The sequence below is a fragment of the Bison bison genome, unplaced genomic scaffold (assembly GCF_000754665.1).
Source record: "Bison bison bison isolate TAMUID 2011002044 unplaced genomic scaffold, Bison_UMD1.0 scf7180017864291, whole genome shotgun sequence".
NCBI classification, from domain to species: domain Eukaryota; kingdom Metazoa; phylum Chordata; class Mammalia; order Artiodactyla; family Bovidae; genus Bison; species Bison bison.
The window spans coordinates 1,998,457-2,017,218 of record NW_011494863.1 but is presented as its reverse complement, the minus strand read 5'-3'; the positions used below and the strand labels follow the sequence as shown (position 1 = coordinate 2,017,218).

Sequence of the window (18,762 nt, the reverse complement as noted above, 5' to 3'; positions counted from 1 at the left end):
CAGATCCTAGAAATCACATAACTAGGGCCACAGTGAGAACAAGGGAAGAGAGAGAAAGCAAAAAACATATGTGCACCTTAGCATTCTGATTTTATTGGAGTCAAGGGTAGAGGCCTAGGGTTTCTGAGCTAACTCTTTATTGGTAAATTTAAAACATAAGGAGGGAATTGAAAGCACAGAGGTGGAGGAAACTAGGCCCAAACTGTCAGTTATCAAAATTGACCAAGATCTCAAAATCGAGAGAGGTTGGGGGCAGCCTGTCTCTTTAGTCAAGTGGCTGCTGCTGCGTTTACTCAGGACAGGCATCTTTGAAATGGAGGCCCCTTTAAAGTGGATGCCTCTGCAATCAAAGCTGAAGTCAGGCACCTGTCAGGGTTTATACCACAATGAAGTAAATCAGACCAGTCAAATCATCATCTTCTGATAGAAGAGATGGGGGAAAATTGCAACTTTATGGTAATCAAAGAAATACAGATTAAACAACAATGTTTTGCTTATATTTTCAAAAAAACGAGAATGATAACATTCAATGTTTAGCCAGGTGTAGAAATTCTTTTTATGTTACTTTTTTAAACTTTATTACTTTTTATACATGTTGTTGTTTAGTCACTAAGTTGTGTCTGACTCTTTATGACCCCATGGACTGTTGCCCACCAGGCTCCTCTGTCCATGGGATTTCTCAAGCAAGAATTCTGGAGTGGGTTGCCGTTTGCTTCTCAGGGGATCTTCCCAACCCAGAGGCTGAACCTCCATCTCTTGTGTCTCCTGCACTGGCAGGCAGATTCTTTACCACTGAGCCACTAGGGAAGCCCCAGAAATTCTTATAAACTGTTGGTGGGAGTATACTGCAATTCTAAGAGCCAATTTTGTAAAATATATAAGAAGTTTCATGTGTATATTTTTTACTTAGTAATTCCACTTTTTGGAACTTGTGCTGAAGGAAAATTGGACAATATGCCAAATGTGGTAAAAGAATATTCATTAGAGCTCTGTTTACAGTAGTAAAACTGAAAAACCTTTAATATTAACAGACTGGTTAAATAAATTAGTGTAGTTATATCATAGAATATATGCAAATAACTTAAAAGATTTATATTTATGTGGGAAAAAGCAAGTTACAGAAAGACTAGTATGACCCTCTAAAATATAGATACATATTTATGGGAAAAAAATGCATCTCTCACTCTGAGTGTTCCCTTCTGTGCAAAGGGAACCTAGACGCAGTCTTACCTCTCTATACTCCTATATGCACGCTTCCTCGTCGAATTGCAGTGATTCATTTGATTGGCAACGTGGGGAAGTTAAAACTGACAGGAATCAAACTTTGGTCCGCTGATCAGTAAGCAGGAATGCCAGCCTACAGGCACCAGGCTGTAGTGAAGGAAAGAACGATACTCAGCAAAGACACTGAGCAGTTAATGCTCAAAAGAAGGGTCTGGAAAGAGTTTTTAAAGGCAATTAAGGGTGGGGGGGAGGTGCCGTAGGGTGCATGGTCAGCTCGTGCATAGTTCTCTGATTGGTTGATGGTGAAGTTACAGGACGGTGTCACAGGTGTTTACCATTATCAATCTTTGGTTCCAGCCAGCCTGGGGCCAGTGGTCATCAGGCAGTTAACCTCTCCCATCTGGTGAGGGTTTCAGTAGCTGCACAATAACTCAGGAATGTGCATCCAACTGTTTTCTGTGTCCTTCTGGGGCAACAAAAAGATTCTGTGACGGCTATTTGGCTGATTTAGTGTTTAAATGGTTACCAGTACTCCTGACCCCACTGCTATTTTTTATTGTTACTATCTGTTCACATTCTTTTAATCATTAACTCTTGAGCCAGCCTCTTGTGACTCAGGGGAGGCCTGGGAAAGGAAAACTTTTTTACATACAGCAGGCCGGTGGAGGACATGGTGGATCTGTCCTGAGAAGGCCCTGTAATGTCCAACTCAGATACAATACTTGACTCAACTGTGCCCCTTTTCTGCTTGGAATTGTGCTGCCTACTGGGAATACCACCTCATTTCTGCTCCTCCAGGTTGTCTCTCCTGCCTGATACTAGGAGGGAAACCCTGAATAATTCCGGAGTTCATTTAGCAGTCCCTACTCTGGCACCCACACTAATCAACATCCTCTAATTCATCTTTACATGAATCAGAGTAACATTTTTGCCTTCTATTCGTCTTATTTATAAGTTTATTCATTACTCTGGACAAGGAAGAAAGCCGCTGTTTATCAGGTACTTTCAAGCACCAATATGCATTGAAAAAAGCGTGGAAGAACAGACTTCAAACTCCTTAATGGTGCTCTCTGTAGATACTTTACTTCCTAAATTCTTGGCTTCTGCATATTTTATTTTAAAAATATATGTATATATAATTGTGTTCTATTTTCAGAACCAATAAAATCAGTATTAATGTTTCTACTTTGATTAAAAAGAGGAATAAAACATATAAGGATGATATACTACTCTATGTGAAATAAGCTTTCTATAAGCTTCCCAGGTGACTCAGAGGTAAAGAATCCACCTGCAACGCAGGAGACACAGGTAGAGTCAGGTTTGATCCCTGCCCTGGAGAAGGAATTGGCAACCTACTCCAGTATTCTTGCCTGGGAAATCCTGTGGACAGAGGAGCATGGCGGGCTACAGTTCATGGGGTTGCAAAAGGGTTGGACATGATTTAGCGACTAAACACCAACAAAAGTGAAATAAACATGGCCTCCCTAAACTATACTACTTATGACTGTCGAGAATATAATGAAATAGATAATGTTATTCACTCCTGGTGGCCTCTGGTCTTTCAGTCCATGGTAATAGAATAATGACTTTGCTTTGTCATTGACTAGCTATGTGACTTTTTGAAAGAGTCATTTCCCTTCTTCAATTTTCTCATTTATTAAATAAGTTCCCTTTAGGCTCTAAGGTGCTATACACTGATGTTTAGTATATATTTGGGTAATTAATGTCAGCTGTTAGCAAGCTATTAAAATTGTGTCTAAGTGTCTGACTCTTCTTTATGGGGAACTCTTTCCCAGCCATAACCCACTGGCCCATGGCTGATGGGTCCAAGAGTGGCCACCTGACTGAAGGTGATCCAATCAAGTTTTCTCACCATGAAGAATTTACAAAGGGGATTTACAAAGAGAAGGTAGGTTTTTGTGGACCACTAGAATCAAGGGTAAATAAATTTAGAAGCTATGGAAATGAAAAGAAGAAAAAACTGGTCTGTAGAGATAAGGAAGAATAAAACAGACTATGAAAAATAATTAAAGATAAAGTTAAAAAAAATTTTTTTTAATATTTCTTCTGGCTTTCTAGTCTCTGGTCCCTTCTGGAGGCCCAGCTGCCTTCCTATTCTTAGTTTCAGTGAGGCAAACTTGTAGCCTTATACTAGACAGTCCTTTTTATCTTAAATTATTAATAGATAGAGCTAGTCTTTTTAACCTGCAATCAAAGAATCTTTCCTACAATGTACATCTAACCAGCAGAAACAGACTTGATCTTTAGCCTCTTGGCCCTAGCATCCCAAATTTATGCAAAGAAACTAAAATTACTATCAGATTTAAACTCAGTCTATAAAAACCCACCTCCCTGTCCTACAAGCAACCCTAGGCTTGATCCAGTACTGCTCATTCCAGCTGTACTGTGTGCTCAGTCGCTCAGTCATATCCGACTCTTTGCGACCCTCTGGACTGTAGCCCACCAGGCTCCTCTGTCCATGGGGATTCTCCAAGCAAGAATACTGGAGTGGATTGCCATGCCGTCCTCCAGGGGATCTTCCCAACCCAGGGACTGAACCTACATCTCTTAATGTCTTCTGCATTGGCAGGTGGGTTCTTTACCAATAGCTTCATGTGGGTAGCCCCCATCCCAGCTATAGCTCCCTAACAAGCCCAACATCAGTGTTTCAAAACTGGTGCAGGGGACAAAATTTTCCACCCAGAATGCATCTCTTTGGCATGGGGATTAATTTAGGCTGATTATTTTTAAGAAACTGAAGACTCAGGAAGTCTCTTTTTTTACTTCCCACTTAGCTGCCTAAAGAATTTAGATATAACAACATTGTAAACCAACTACACTTCAATTAAAAAAAAAAGATAAAGGGCCTGTTTGCAGAATAGTACTGTCATCAGACATATGCAAAGAAAAACTAGGGGGAAATTGGGCAGGGCCTAGATAGAGATTTCTAGATAGAGATTAGAGTCCATTCTGTGTCCCATTGTCTCTGCAGGCCCAGCAAATATTTGTTTACCAAACGTTTGCTTTTCTATCTCCATGTGAATTGCCTTCCTCTCCTTTAAAGTCCCAAACCGCTACCCCCAACATCCTCTTTTGTCTTTAGCCGAAGATGGTGTTTAAGGTGAGGGTTCTGGGCATTTTAGTGAGTTACTCAGTTTTCCTGGGTCTCTCCCACATAGACCTGGTATTAAACTTCCGTTTGACTTTCTCCTGTTAATCAGTCTCATGTCGACTTTGTTCTTCGATTAGCCAGAAGAATGTAGAAGGATAAAGGAAAATTTCTTCCTCCTGGACACATGCATTTCAATCTACAATTGGAAGAAGAAAAGTCTTGGGGTGAAATGGAGCTCCTAGGAAATGATTTTGGATAAGTAGATGAAAACAATTCTTTCTCACCTCTGTCTTTCTTGTGAACGTCTATTCTGTTTTTCATCAGTCATCTATATAAATAGAGCCATAATTGACTGCTCAGTGCTAAAAATAAGTGTATGTTCAGATAGAGGACTGCAGTTATTGCAGGAGTCATGTAATAGTCATAAAAGCCTTCCCCATTTCCTCTTTGGGATACACCTAGACCAGGTTTTATAAAGTTCGGCAACTAAATTTACCATTGCATATAAGTGCTATTTGTTGTTTCTAGTAGCAAAAATCTGGATATAACCCAACTGTCCATTAATAGAGAAAAAAAATGAGTACATTATGACATTATGATCTGGCTATCATATGGGATTTGTACAGGAATTAAAAAGAATGACTTAAGAGTTGACCTGGAGGAATCTCCATGTTATTGTCAGTTTTGTTTTTTTTTTTAAAGCACATGCTCATAAAATTTTAACTACAGAAGGAAAATATCATCTATTTGTTACATAACATGTACTATGAGCCTACCTATTACACAGGCTGGCATACACCTGTACTCAATAAAAGTTAATTTCTTGGGGGCATTATTTGATTTCCCAATTGTGGAGAGATGCAAGAGCTAAACAAAATATGAACTAGATGACTGGAGGGCTCTAGTGATTAAAATTGGTTTGTTGGAATTCTTATTAGAGAAGACTGAAATGGTATACTGGGATGTGACCCAGAAATCTCCTGGCTGCCTGTTCTGGTGATATTGTGGAATTTGATTCTTGATTCCATTGGGTGTCGTGCCTTAGTAATAAACATAATAGCCAGGGAGACAGCCAGAGAGTGATACAGTAAGTTTCACACTGCAACCTTCTTCAATAATAATAGCTAATGATAATCAGTGTTCTATTTGCTCCTACTTTTATACTTAGAAATGACCACCATTTCTTTCATACCACCATTTTCCATTTATTAGCAATACAGAGGAAATACCAATAGCACCAATCAAAAATGAATCCACATGATGTGTTTTATCCTTACAGCTGTAATAACTAGTAACTAACATGGATTGGAAAGCACTTTGCAAATGTAAAAAGTGCTGTACACATACATTATAATTATCATCATTAATAAATTAGCCCGATTCTCCTAGTATTCAAAAGGCACGTAAGGTCAGATACATGGGTTTCAGTGGGGCAAAATGATCACAACCTACAATGTAGCAATGATTCACATGTGTTAGCAAGAAGTTTTACCCCATGCAATCCTGCAGAGCTGAAGTTACACACCCTTCAAAAAATGGGAGAATGAAGCTAAAAGTAGACAAAACAGGTTTGTTTTTTTTTTAGATTTAATGCTTTTGCTTTAATAACAGACTCCTACCTCTTTTATGTTAACTTTTAAAAGATAATATAGTTCATCAAACTTCTTAAACCGTACATTTAAACAAAATTAAAATTTCTTATTTAAGGTTGGCAGTAAATTTTATTATTTTCTATGAGCTGATATTCCAGGTATTGTTAGAATTTCAAAGCATTCTGCAACTTCAAAGAGGTCAAATTGGTAAATTTTGTGCTTGCACACACCCTCAGGAAATATCTTCAGTATGTATTCCAGAATTGTTACTAGAAAAAAACAGCTTTATCCATTCCCTTGCCAGCCAGAGTCTTGGCAAGAGATGGCACTTGGCTGACCACAAATAAAATTCCTTGAATCACCAGTATCTTGATTTAAGAAAGAAATTTTACTGTATCTTTCATACACAAAAGCTGATTAACAATGGTTAAAAAAACACTACTCCACTTTTTTCACAGGTATACAAAAGGAAATATAATGGAATTACATTCAACAATAAAGCTTAAAGTTCACTCTAGGTAATAGTTGCAATAACATTCACATACACAAGCACAGAGTAAATATATTTCAGGAGTCTTATAATAGCATACAGCATACATATGGGAGATTGAGTTCAGGTAATATCATAGGTGTTAGCAAGATTAGCAATTCAGAGTGTTATAGAAAAGGAAAACTAAACCAAAGAGAAGGTGTTGGCTAGCACTCCAAGACAAATCACAGAATTCGAGGATTGAAAAGTCTGCTCACTGTTATGTACGAGAAAACAATATTTTTCTTCAATTTCTGGGTCTTGATAGAGTTGGCTAGAGAAGGTTGTGTATTCAAAGTGCACATAGTTGTGTTTTAGAAAAGAGAGAGAGAGAGAAAGATCCTTTTATTTAGTAATTAATACATGCAAGAGGCAGCCCCAGAGTGACCTGAAAGAGTAAAGCTGTGATTGGCAGGTGGCCGGTATAATACAGATGTTTCAGGCAATTCTCTTAAAGCACTTCTGTAGCAGCAATGATCATTTAAATGGCTGTAGACGGAATTCTCTTTCGAGGATAGTTTAGGGGAGTTGTATTAATCATATTTCTCTTTAAAGATTTATAGTTATAGATTTGCTCTTTTTTAAATAAATCTATCAAACAACAAACAGCATAAAGTGAGGTGTTGGGGTTTTCTTTTGCTTTTGCATATGTGTTGTTGGAAAAGGATCTGACCTTTTCATAACATTGTGTGCAAAAGAATTTTTAATAAAGTGAGCACAAGGACATATACAGGAAACACATCAGATCTGCTTCTGTTGCCCTGGTTGGCCCCCCATGGAACACTGAACTACAGGCTTGTAGGTAAAAATGCGGGTTTTAGGTATAATGACACCACAGCCAAGAGACTTAGGGACTCCCAAAGCCTTGTCAGTGGAGGGAATTTTGTCTGCTAGAGGGTGGCCACCACCTCTTGAGTTGTAAAGATTTAGAAAGTCTGGTCCTTTTTCATTTCATCCTTCCCATTGTTGATTTGCCTTTGTTTCCCAACCCTCCTAGTCTAACCTGGCCCATCCCAGCCAACATCTGACACTCACCTATCCCCGGTGGCCACACATACCCAGTAGCCACAGACACTCAAGCTGCTCAATCTCAAAACCTTTCAGCCTGCCCTGCAAGTGTCATCAAGACAGGATCCCCGGAGCACAGGGCAGAGAGTCCAACCTCTCACTGGCGGGGCTGGGAAGCCTCTCCTTTGCGGCGGAGGAGAAAGGAAACTTGGGTCTGCTTTTTAGGTTCTGCAAACAAGCCAGAGTGGAGAGAAAGAGTTAACACCAGACTTAGCAAAGCTTTTAAGACAAAAACCTGTTAAATGTGATCTAGACAGACACAGGGAACTTTCTGCAGATTTCTGAGGTCTATAAGAGAGGGTCTGTGTGGACAGGAGAAAGGAGTAGGGAGTTGCTACATGGGAGAGATCTGCCATTATTACAAAAATTGGCTAAGTGGCTTGTTTCCATTAGATGACCTCACTGGTCACTGTTGTCAGTCGTGCTGTTCCCTTTCTCTTTTTTCTCCTGGGTCTTGTTACCCTTCTTCTTTTTCTTCTTTTTCTTGGTCTCCTCCTTTTTGCCGAAGGTTATGAAGTCACTTTTGTCAATTTGGCTGTTAGTAGGCTCCTGCCGGATGGAGATGATTGCAGGAGATCCTGGGATAATGAATTTGTCTGGCAACTCACCGGGACCAGATTGTTTGGGGTTGCCTGGTCCATATTTAAAGGTCCAGCTGTTGCTGTTGACACCAGCCCCGACTGGAGGGGACACCTCTCCTGCCTCTGGTTCTGCAAGACAAAACACTGCAAGTCAGTCACAGAGTCAACATATGTCTTCCATGTGCCACACTGAACACAGGAGAGGCTGCACAGACAGGCACAGCACCCATGAAATCATGGGTTATTTCTTCAAGCCTAGGGCAAGGCCAGTGTTTGGAAACAAGCAGGAAGGCAGATTTTTTTCACCACTGGGTCCATAAATCTAAGTTTCTAATAACATATTTTTGGTTCTTTGTGAAGAATTCCCTAAAGAATATCTAGTTGTGATTATCCTGCCTGGGAGTGGGGCAAGAAATGTACTGGATTAAAGTAGAATATGCAATAAAATACCCAGGAATAAATTTAACCAAGAAGATGAAAGACTGATATACTGGAAACTTTACAACATTTATGAAATAAGTTGAAGAAGACAGAAACAAGTAGAAAGATATTCCATGCTCATGGATTAGAAAAATTAATATTGCTAAAATGCCCATACTACTCAAAGCAATCTATAGATTCAAAGCAATTCTTATCAAAATTCCAATGGCATTTTTCACAGAAATAGAACAAACAATCCTAAGATTTGTATGGAACCACAAAAGAACCCAGTAGCCAAATTCTTTGTCTTTGTTTGTTTGTATTGTATTGTTTGTTTGTATTGTTTTTGCATTGCATGGCATGCAGAATCTTAGTTCCCTGACCACAGATCAAATTCATGCCCCGCTGCAGTAGAAGTGCAGAGTCTTAACCATTGGACTGCCAGGGAAGTCCCAGCCAAAGCATTCTTGAGAAAAAGAACAAAGCTGGAGGCATGAAGCTTCTAAACTATATCATGAAGTTAATTAATCAAAACAGTATGACATAAAAAGACACAGAGATAAATGGAAGAGAATACAGAGCCCAAAAATAAACTCAGGCAAAAATGGTCAATTGATGACAAACAAGCCAAGAATATACAATGGGAAAAGAACAGCATCTTCAATATGATGCTGGAAAAAATGGACAGCCACATACAAAAGAATGAAACTGGGCCTCTATCTTACACCATATACAAAAATTAACTCAAAATGGATTACAGATTTGAACATAAGACCTGAAACCATAAAACTCCTAGAAGAAAACATAAACAGTAAGCTTTTTACCATCAGTCTTAACAATGATTTTTTAAAATCTGATAACAAAAGTAAAAACAAACAAATTATATTACATCAAACTAAAAAACTTCTGCACAAAGAAGGAAGCCAACAAAATGATAAAGGCAACCTATGGAATAGGAGAAAAAAATTGCAAATTCTACATCTGATAAGGGGTTAGTATCTAAAATATATAAAGAAGTCATAGAATTCAATATTAAAATAATCCCAAACTATCTGATTAAAAAGTGGAAAGATGATCTAAATAGACATTTTTCCAAAGAAAACATACAGATGGCCAGCAGGTACATGAAAAGGTGCCCAATGTCACTACTCATCAAAGAATTACAAATCAAAACCACAATAAGCTATTACCTCAAACCTGTTAGAATGGCTGTTACCAAAAAAAAAAAAAAACAAACTAGAAATAGCAAGTGTCGGTGAGGGTATGGAGAAAAGAGATCCCTTGTGCACTATTGGTGGGAGTGTAAATTGGTATAGTCACTATGGAAAAGAATATGGAGGTTCCTCAAAAAATTAAAAATAGAGCCAGCATATGATCCAGCAATTCTACTTCTGGGTATGTATCTGAAGAAAGCATAAACACTATCTTGAAAAGATATATGTACCCCTTGTTCATTGCAGCATTATTTACAGTAGGCAAGATATGGAAGCAATTTAAGTATCTACTGGTTCATGAATAAAGAAAATGTGATGGATATAAAGTTCAGCCATAAAAAAGAATGACATCCTACCCTTTTTGACAACATGAATGGACCTCAAGGGCATTATGCTAAGTGAAATAAATCAATACTTAAATATTTGACAAAATAACACAGAGAAAGACAAATACATATGATCTCACATAAATGGCATATAAAAAAAAACAAAGCAACTAGCTTATAGATACAGAAGACAGACTGGTGGTTGCTAGAGGTGGGTGCAGTGATGGTGGCGATGGTGAGGGTGCCGAAAGGTACAAACTTACGGTTATAGTATAAGTTAGTCCTGGGGATGTGACGTACAGTAACTATAGTTACTAACACTGTATTGCGTATTTGAAAGCTGCTGAAAGATGAGATCTTAAAAGTTCTCATCATAATAAAAATGTTTTTGTAACTATGTGTACTGACAGAGGTTAACTAGTCTTATTGTGATCATTTTCCTACATATACAGGTAGTAATCCATATTGTATACCTGAAATTGATACAATATTATGTGTCAATTATATCTCAATTAAAAATAAAAGATACATATGGGTGCTGTGCTTAGTCACTCAGTCATGTCCGACTTTTTGTGACCGCATGGACTGTAGCCCGCCAAGCTCCTCTGTCCATGGATATTCTCCAGGCAAGAATACTGGAGTGGGCTGCCATGCCCTCCTCCAGGGGATCTTCCCAACCCAGGGATTGAACCCAGGTCTCCCACATTGCAGGTGGATTCTTTACCAACTGAGCCATCAGGGAAGCCCCAAAGTATTATAGGACTGAGAGGCAAAAATCATTAATCACACTTGAGAAATTCAAACAAGATTCCAGAAGAGAAGTGAAATTTGTGCTGATATTTAAGGAAAAAGATTATGCATCCACAGGGGTTCCCAATGCAAGAATTTCCCAAGAGTCTTCTAGTGGAAGACACACCTAAAGTACACCAAAGACATCTAGAAGAGTAGAAGTCAGTGCTGGGGAAGAAGAGTAATAGTCTGTCTGGGCAAAGTGATCCCAAGGGCCATGACACTGGAACTCTGTGGCATCACAGAAGGCTCATGTATCTGACACTGCTCCTTTGGAGAAGCCACGAACCACCAGACAAATGGTTTATGTTTGACTGTAGCTTGGGATTCTCTACGTGTGCTATCTCCATCTCCCTACCTCCCATCACTTGTCAATCTCCTCTAATTTGGCATCCTTGAGCACTGCTTTTCTAACACTGCTCACAGCAAGCTCACTAATTGTATTATTTCCAAAGCCAGTGATCACATTTTAGTCACATCTTATTGAACTTCTCAGCAGCATTAGTTTCAAACCTTCTTGAAACATTTATTTATTTATTGGCCATGCAGCATAGCATCCAGGATCTCCGTTCCTTGACCAGGGTTCGAACCCGTGTTCCCTGCATTGTGAACACAGAGACCTAACCACTTTCCCACCAGGGCAGTCCTGAAAGACTTACGTTTAATGAGTTGTGGCTCAGAGGTTAAAGCGTCTGCCTGCAATGCGGGAGACCCGGGTTCGATCCCTGGGTCGGAAAGATCCCCTGGAGAAGGAAATGGCAACCCACTCCAGTATTCTTGCCTGGAGAATCCCATGGAGGGAGGAGCCTGGTAGGCTACAGTCCATGGGGTCACAAAGAGTCGGACACAACTGAGCGACTTCACTCACTCAGTAAAACTATTCTCCTGACCCTTCTCTCAGGCTGTTAGTTTCTTCACAAGATACTCATCTAATATGCTTGGGTTTGGCCCTAGACTTTTTCTTCTTCTTCTTTTCTTCTTCTTTCTCTTCACTCTCTCCTTTTGGGATCTCAGCCTGTCCATGGGTATACACACCATCTAAATATGCTGATGAGATACAAATTTAAAGTCCACAGGTCTCTCCAATCTCATGTATCCAACTGCCTGTCTGGTATCTCCTCTTGGCAGTCTCATGGGCATCTCAAACAGAAGCAATCTGAAATCAAACTCATGATTCTTCTCCTCTGTTCCCTTCTAAATCTCTCATCTCAGTCAATGATACTCCATTCACTCCAATGCTCAAAGCAGAAATTCCAGAGTCATTATTCATTTGTCTCTATTCTTCATTCTTCATTTATAATATACCAACACTTGTCATTTCGGCCTCCTAAATGTAACCAGTGTCCTCTTCTCCCCAACTTCACTGCTGCTACCTTTTTTCAAGATACCACTACTCTATCTTGCTTGTGAATTACAACAATTACAGCCTCTTCCTTGCTCAAACTGCTTCTACTTCTGCCTCTCTCTAACCTTCCACACAGCCCGAGTTACCTTTATTCCTTTAAGTCTTTCTCCCTTTTAAAAGTACTGAAGTATAATATACACACAGCAAAATCCTTTAAAAATAGAAATTATTTTATATCATTCCCCTTACTTAAAATTATTTGAATGTTTTCTATTGCCTTGAGAAAAAAAAAAAAAATCAAACTCCTTAACATGGTATATAAGGCCCTTCAATAACCTGTTATTTTTTAATTCTCCAATTTCATCTACAAATCTCCTTCTTACCACTATCGTCCAGCCACACAAGTTTTCTTTAAATTCCTTAATACCCCTTGGGATTGTTATTGCCTCAAGGCCTGTACACATATGGTCTCCTTTTGCCTGAATGATCTCCCCTTCATGCTTAGACTCTCATTCTTCAAGTCTGCGCTTAATTGGAACCTCTTCAGACAGGCACTGTACAGTCATCCTAGCCAAGCAGCACCTCCCTTCACCTCTATCTCTATCACTGTAAAGTCCAGAGAAGCAGAAAATATATCTGTTTTATTCACCAATGTGTAGCCAGTGTCTAGCACAATTCCTGTCCCATAACAGGTAGTTGATAAACACTTGCTAGATGGATGAATGAAAGGACTGATGTGAGAAATGGAAGTGGTGCCAGTTCCTCAGGAGCTCAAACAACTTCCCTCTGCCACACTTGGGGGTCCCTAAAGACAATCAGGAAATGCATGTGAAATGCCGAGGCTGTCTCCAATGTAAGAGCCCAAAAAATGGAATCACACACAGGCAATATACAAGGCACAGCTCTCAGGGCTAGAAGGGCAGGGTAAGGATACTGCAGATTTAGTCCAAATACCAGCAGACAGTAGGGAAAGGGGATAGAAGAGTTTCTTCTCGCCCATAAACTCCTGTGCTTCACCATGCTTCCCTGACAGAGCTGACAATATAGCTCTTTGGAAGAGGGCATGTGTGTGTGCAAAGTCACTTCAGTTGTGTCCAACTCTTTGCCACCCCATGGACTGCAGCCCACCAGACTCCTCTGTCCATGGGACTGTCCAGGCAAGAATATTTTAGTGGGCTGCCATTTCCTCCTCCAGGGGATCTTTCTGGCCCAGGGATGGAACTTGTGTCTCTTACACTGGCGGTCAGGCTCTTTACCACTACTGCACCTGGGAAGCCCGTTGGACAGAGAGCAATAGATACTTTGTCCCCAAGACTGATTTCTCTGATTCACCGAAGATAATCAGATCTGCAATTGCGCTCACCCAGAATCTGCCTGTTGACCTTTCAATTACAGGCCGACCTCTGAGAGACTGAGACAAAAGTGGGAAATGTATTTAAAAGCCCCTGACTTGGTGTCTAAGAGAACTGGGTTTCAACACCACTCCATAGTCCTTCAATTGCTCTCAAAGCCTAGGATGGAAATTTTTTCTGACCACAGCCAGGACCCTGCATGAGGCCTTCAGGATGGTCATCTGGAGAAGCCAAGCTCAGAGATATTTTTATCTTGTAGAGTTAAGGGACCTGAAAGACCACGCCTATTGGCAGAGACAGCTCCTCATAGCTGGACTGCTAAGAGTTAATGAGCTTCTTTTATATGTCACTGAGCTTCTGTGCCTGTGCTGGGAGTCTTGGTTGGGTCTGACTCAGCCTCCACACTAAGAAGCAATCAGAGAACCATTCAGGTACATCCTCCCATATTCAGCTTCTGCAGAGCAGAACAGGATCTGGTTTCTCCAGCGTCTCCCGGGTCCTTGTACTCAACCTATTCAGGCCAATGTATGCGCAAACATTTCATCGTTTGGATGAAATAACGGCTTAAAGGATCTGACAAACAACATTTACTGACCTCTTCATTTGAGTCCCTTTTGACCAAGAGCACTGAAACCCTTGGCTGACTTTTTTTATAAAATTCTGTGACTTTGGGGGCAGAATCAAGGAGATACTTGAGGACAGTATCTCATGAGACAGATGAGAAAGGAAGATAAGTAAAAGATGAGAAAGGAAAACATACCTTTTCTGCCCCTAACCCCAGCCCAGGGCCAGTCCCAGGTCAGTCAAAGGAATGCTTCCTCTTTCTGTACTGTCTCCCTTCCCCTTCCTGGGACCTCCCACAGGTCCCCTCCCCTCTGCTCCCAGGGACCCAGCACACTGGCTAACAAAGACAAGACTGAGACAAGCCACAACCCAAATTAATGGATCTACTAGAGTCTTAAAATTTTTAAAGAGATGGGAATACCAGACCACTTTACTTTCCTCCTGAGAAATCTGTATGCAGGTCAAGAAGCAACAGTTAGAACTGTATATAGAACAGACTGGTTCCAAATTGGGAAAGGAGTATGTCAAGGCTGTATATTGTCACCCTGCTTATTTAACTTATATGCAGAGTACATCATGCGAAATGCCAGGCTGGATGAAGCACAAGCTGGAATCAAGATTGCTGGGAGAAATATCAATGACCTCAGATATGCAGATGACACCACCCTTATGGCAGAAAGTGAAGAGGAACTAAAGAACCTCTTGATGAAAGTGAAAGAGCAGAGTGAAAAAGCTGGCTTAAAGTTCAACATTCAAAAAACTAAGATCATGGCATCCAGTCCCATCACTTTATGGCAAACAGATGGGGAAACAAAGAAAACAGTGACAGACTTTCTTTTCTTGGTTCCAAAATCACTGCAGATGGTGACTGCAGCCATGAAATTAAAAGACACTTGCTCCTTGGAAGAAAAGCTACAACCAACCTAGAAAGCAGGAGACAGGAGGAGAAGGGGACAACAGAGGACAAGATGGCTGGATGGCATCACTGACTTGCTAGACATGAGTTTGAGCGAGCTCCAGGACCTGGTGATAGACAGGGAAGCCTGGTGTGCTGCAGTCCATGGGATCACAGAGTCGGACATGAGTGACTGAACTGACCTGAGTCCTCTAAAGAGGGCTTCTGACAGACATCAGCCCTTCCCTGACATTCAGATTACAACCTAATGGAATTTAAAAGTTTAATAGTGAAAGTGTTAGTCTGCTCAGTTGTGTCCAACTCTTTGCAACCCCCATGGACTATAGCCCACTAGACTCCTCTGTCCGTGGAATTCTCCAGGCAAGAAGACTGGAATGGGTTGGCATTTCCTTCTCCAGGGGATCTTCCCAACCCAGGGATTGAACTCTGGTTCCCTGCATTGCAGGCAGATTCTTTACTGCCTGAGCCACCAGGGAAGCCCCAAAAGTTTAACAGAGTATGATCATAATTATACGTTAAATATAGGTTTTGCTTTTTTTTTTTAATTGTCTGGTTTATCCACAATAGGTAGGGATACTTTAAAAAATTCAAACAACACACTTTTTTTTTTTTTTAACACAAAGACATATAGATCTGCAACTTTAAAAAAAAAACTGCCTTCTAGGGGTAGCTGACCACTTCATTTAATTCATTAATCCAAGGGGAGTTAGGCACTCCCCTTAGGTAAGCATTCCCAACTTTCTTCTTTCATGCTAAACTAACTCTGACTGGAGTTTAGCCTCGGTGACTAGGAACGATTAAGCTGGAGGTTTTGCCAATGCAGATGCCAGGGAGGATCCTAAAGATTGTGAAGCAAATGCCAGACTTGTAAACTCACCCCCGACTCCCATTCTAATCTGTTTGTACAATCAGTTAAGGCCAGGAGCAGTTTATCTGATTTATACTGACTTTCAGTTCAACTCAGTTCAGTTCAGTTCAGTCGCTCAGTCATGTCTGACTCTTTGCGATCCCCTGAACCGCAGCATGCCAGGCCTCCCTGTCCATCACCAACTCCTGGAGTCTACCCAAACTCATATCCATTGAGTCGGTGATGCCATCCAACCATCTCATCCCCTGTCATCCCCTTTTCTTCCTGCCCTCAATCTTTCCCAGCATCAGGGACTTTTCAAATGAGTCAGCTCTTCGCGTCAGGTGGCCAAAGTATTGGAGTTTCAGCTTCAACATCTTGGATCTCCTTGCAGTCCAGGAGACTCTACTTAACAGAACCACCCACAGTCATTTTGACTATGCATACTACTTTCAGGAAAGTTCTTAGAGGGGCAAACCTGGAGAATGTTGGAGGGATTTTAATTCTCTTTTCCTCTCTTCCTCTTGTTTTGCTCTTCTAAACTGAGGGCTTGCTCTGGTTCTATCACTTAAAGGTACCTGTGTGTGTGTGTTTATCACTCAGTCATGTCTGACTCTTTGCAACCCCATGGCCTGTAGCCCCCTAGGCTCCTCTGTCCATGGAATTCTCCAGGCAAGAATACTGAAGTGGGTAGCTCCATTCTCCAGGGTATCTTCTCAACCCAGGGACCAAACCCAGGCTCCTGCATTGCAGGCAGATTTCTTTACCATCTAAGCCACCAGGGAAGCCCTTAAGGGTACCTAGTCCTAGGCAATTTATAGAAAAAACTCTGAGCCTCAGGTGCCTCAGGCATAAAATGGAGGTGATCACCTTTCTGTCTCTATCAGAGTCATGAACTAGTTAGCATTTACTCTGCCTTCCTCTGTGTGTGGCACCCAGCTAAGCAGATTTGCATGCAATATAATTTCTACTCTTCACAAGAACCACAGGAAGTAGATATGACCAATATCTATGTCTGCTTTATAAATATGTCGGTTTTATAAATGAAGATACTGAAGATCAATCAAGAGTTACTAACCGTGGAGCTTTGGACTCAAATCTAGGGAGTCTCACTCCAGTCATGAGACCCACATGCTGAGCTGTATAGGAATGCTGTGTGAAAACCCTGAGGCATTATACAAGTATAGCAATTCCTACGGCTATATCTGTTTAGTCACCCGCTTGAGAGATGGCGATGCAGGCAGGAGCTTCTCTCTAAGCGAGCAGAAGTGGAAAGACTTGTGCAGCTGGGGGGAGGGGTGCCTGCGGGAGTGAGTGCTCAGCTCAGGAAAATCACCGCCCAGCCTGCAGGTTTCAGCCCCTCCCCTCCGCGCCCCATTCATCCTTTTGTTACCATCTCTGGGATTCTGGTGCTGAGGTTAATAAAGAGCTTCCAGGAAACCCATCATTTTGATTAAAGCCAGGGACTATCTTGCCAGACAGCACTCTGGAGCCTGCCTACCGCCCACTCCGTTCTGTCGGTGCAGCCAGCAAAGGCTATTAAATGATTACATGCGTTTCCGGCTCCGCTAGACAACTCCCCTGGATTGCTTGTTCTCCCGCGGGCTTGGGCTGCTGCTGCTGCCTCTGGCTGCCCAGGGAAGGGTCAGGGCACAGAAGGATGCACAGATTCTGGGTTTGAAAGTGAACATCCAGGCTTTCTGCACAGCGACGTCTCGCTTCTCCTGGACTTCTTCCCCACCCCTCCAGCCACTGAGGCCTTTCAAGCAGCTCCAATTTCACTGGAGCCTTCTGCAGCTTTGACCAACCATTCCATCTCCCTCTCTCTGTGTGCCTATCTTTCTATGTGTGTGTGTGTTTGTGTGTGTGTGACAGAGAGTGTGTCCGTTTGTCTTTCTCTCTCTGTCTCTCTCTCTCTACCAGATCTTGGCAGATTGCAGAATTATACATGTCCAGCCTGAATACATGCTCAGACCAAAAGGCAAAAAGTATCTGCCAGCAAACCCACTGAAAGATTAGGATGTAAAACATCTCCAGCTCCCTCCCCACCCCCTACTCCACCGTCAGTGGGGTCTATGAATTGCTTAGACAAGCTCCACCTCCTCCCCCTTGCTGGATCCTTTATGAATTGGACAAAGTAAATCTGAGTAATTACAGCCCGCAAAACACAGGAGAATGACGGTTGGAAACTCAAATCCTGTCCAGAATCATAGAGAGGGGAAGAAAGCTGAAACCACCTGGGCGAGCACTAACAGCATTTCCCCACAGCTTCTTCGTCCTTCAGTTGACAGTGGAAGGAATTTTCCATGGAAACTGGAGAATGTAAAAATATTCTTCCCTCTTCTCTTTAAGACTTTAGGCTCTATAATCAGAGTACTAGGTCTAAAGCTGGCTACATCATGTAAATTATGTGATGTTTAGCAAATTATTTAATTACCTCTGGGCTTCAGTTTTCATGTGTAATAGCATCTACCTCATAGGGCTGTTACAGGATTAAATGTAATTATCCTTGTATGTGTGTTTAGCTGCTCAGTCATGTCTGACTCTTTGTGACTCCATGGACTATACCCTACCAGGCTCCTCTATTCATGGGATTTTTCAGGCAAGAATACTGGAGTGGGTTGCCATTTCCTTCTACAGGGGATCTTCCTGACCCCGGGATCAAACCCTCATCTCCTGTGTCTCCTGTGCAGGCAGATTCTTTATCTGCAGAGTCATCAGTTATCCTTAGCACATAACACAGTGCCTGGCACAAAGTAAAAGTCCATCACCATTTTACCTGTTAGTAAGACCAGAGTAACAGAAGACTGATGTGTTGAAGGAATATCAATTGATTGCTTACTATGGGCCAAGTACTTTATTAAGTACTTTGCATATATATAT

The 18,762-nt window shown here is 41.3% G+C and overlaps 1 protein-coding gene across 3 annotated transcripts in view; it reads right to left on the bottom strand.

Moving 5' to 3' along the window:
* Window positions 1-5,525: 5,525 nt before the first annotated feature.
* Window positions 5,526-18,762, bottom strand: part of LOC104996221 (protocadherin alpha-C2) — a 96,010-nt gene continuing 82,773 nt past the window's right edge. For 2 of the 3 annotated variants that reach the window (XM_010850378.1, XM_010850377.1), the window contains exon 4: window positions 5,526-8,235. In XM_010850378.1, the coding sequence (XP_010848680.1) occupies window positions 7,925-8,235 (311 nt within the window). In that variant the 3' untranslated portion in view covers window positions 5,526-7,924. The remainder of the gene's footprint in view (window positions 8,236-18,762) is intronic. The other variant, XM_010850379.1, reaches the window with a different exon arrangement.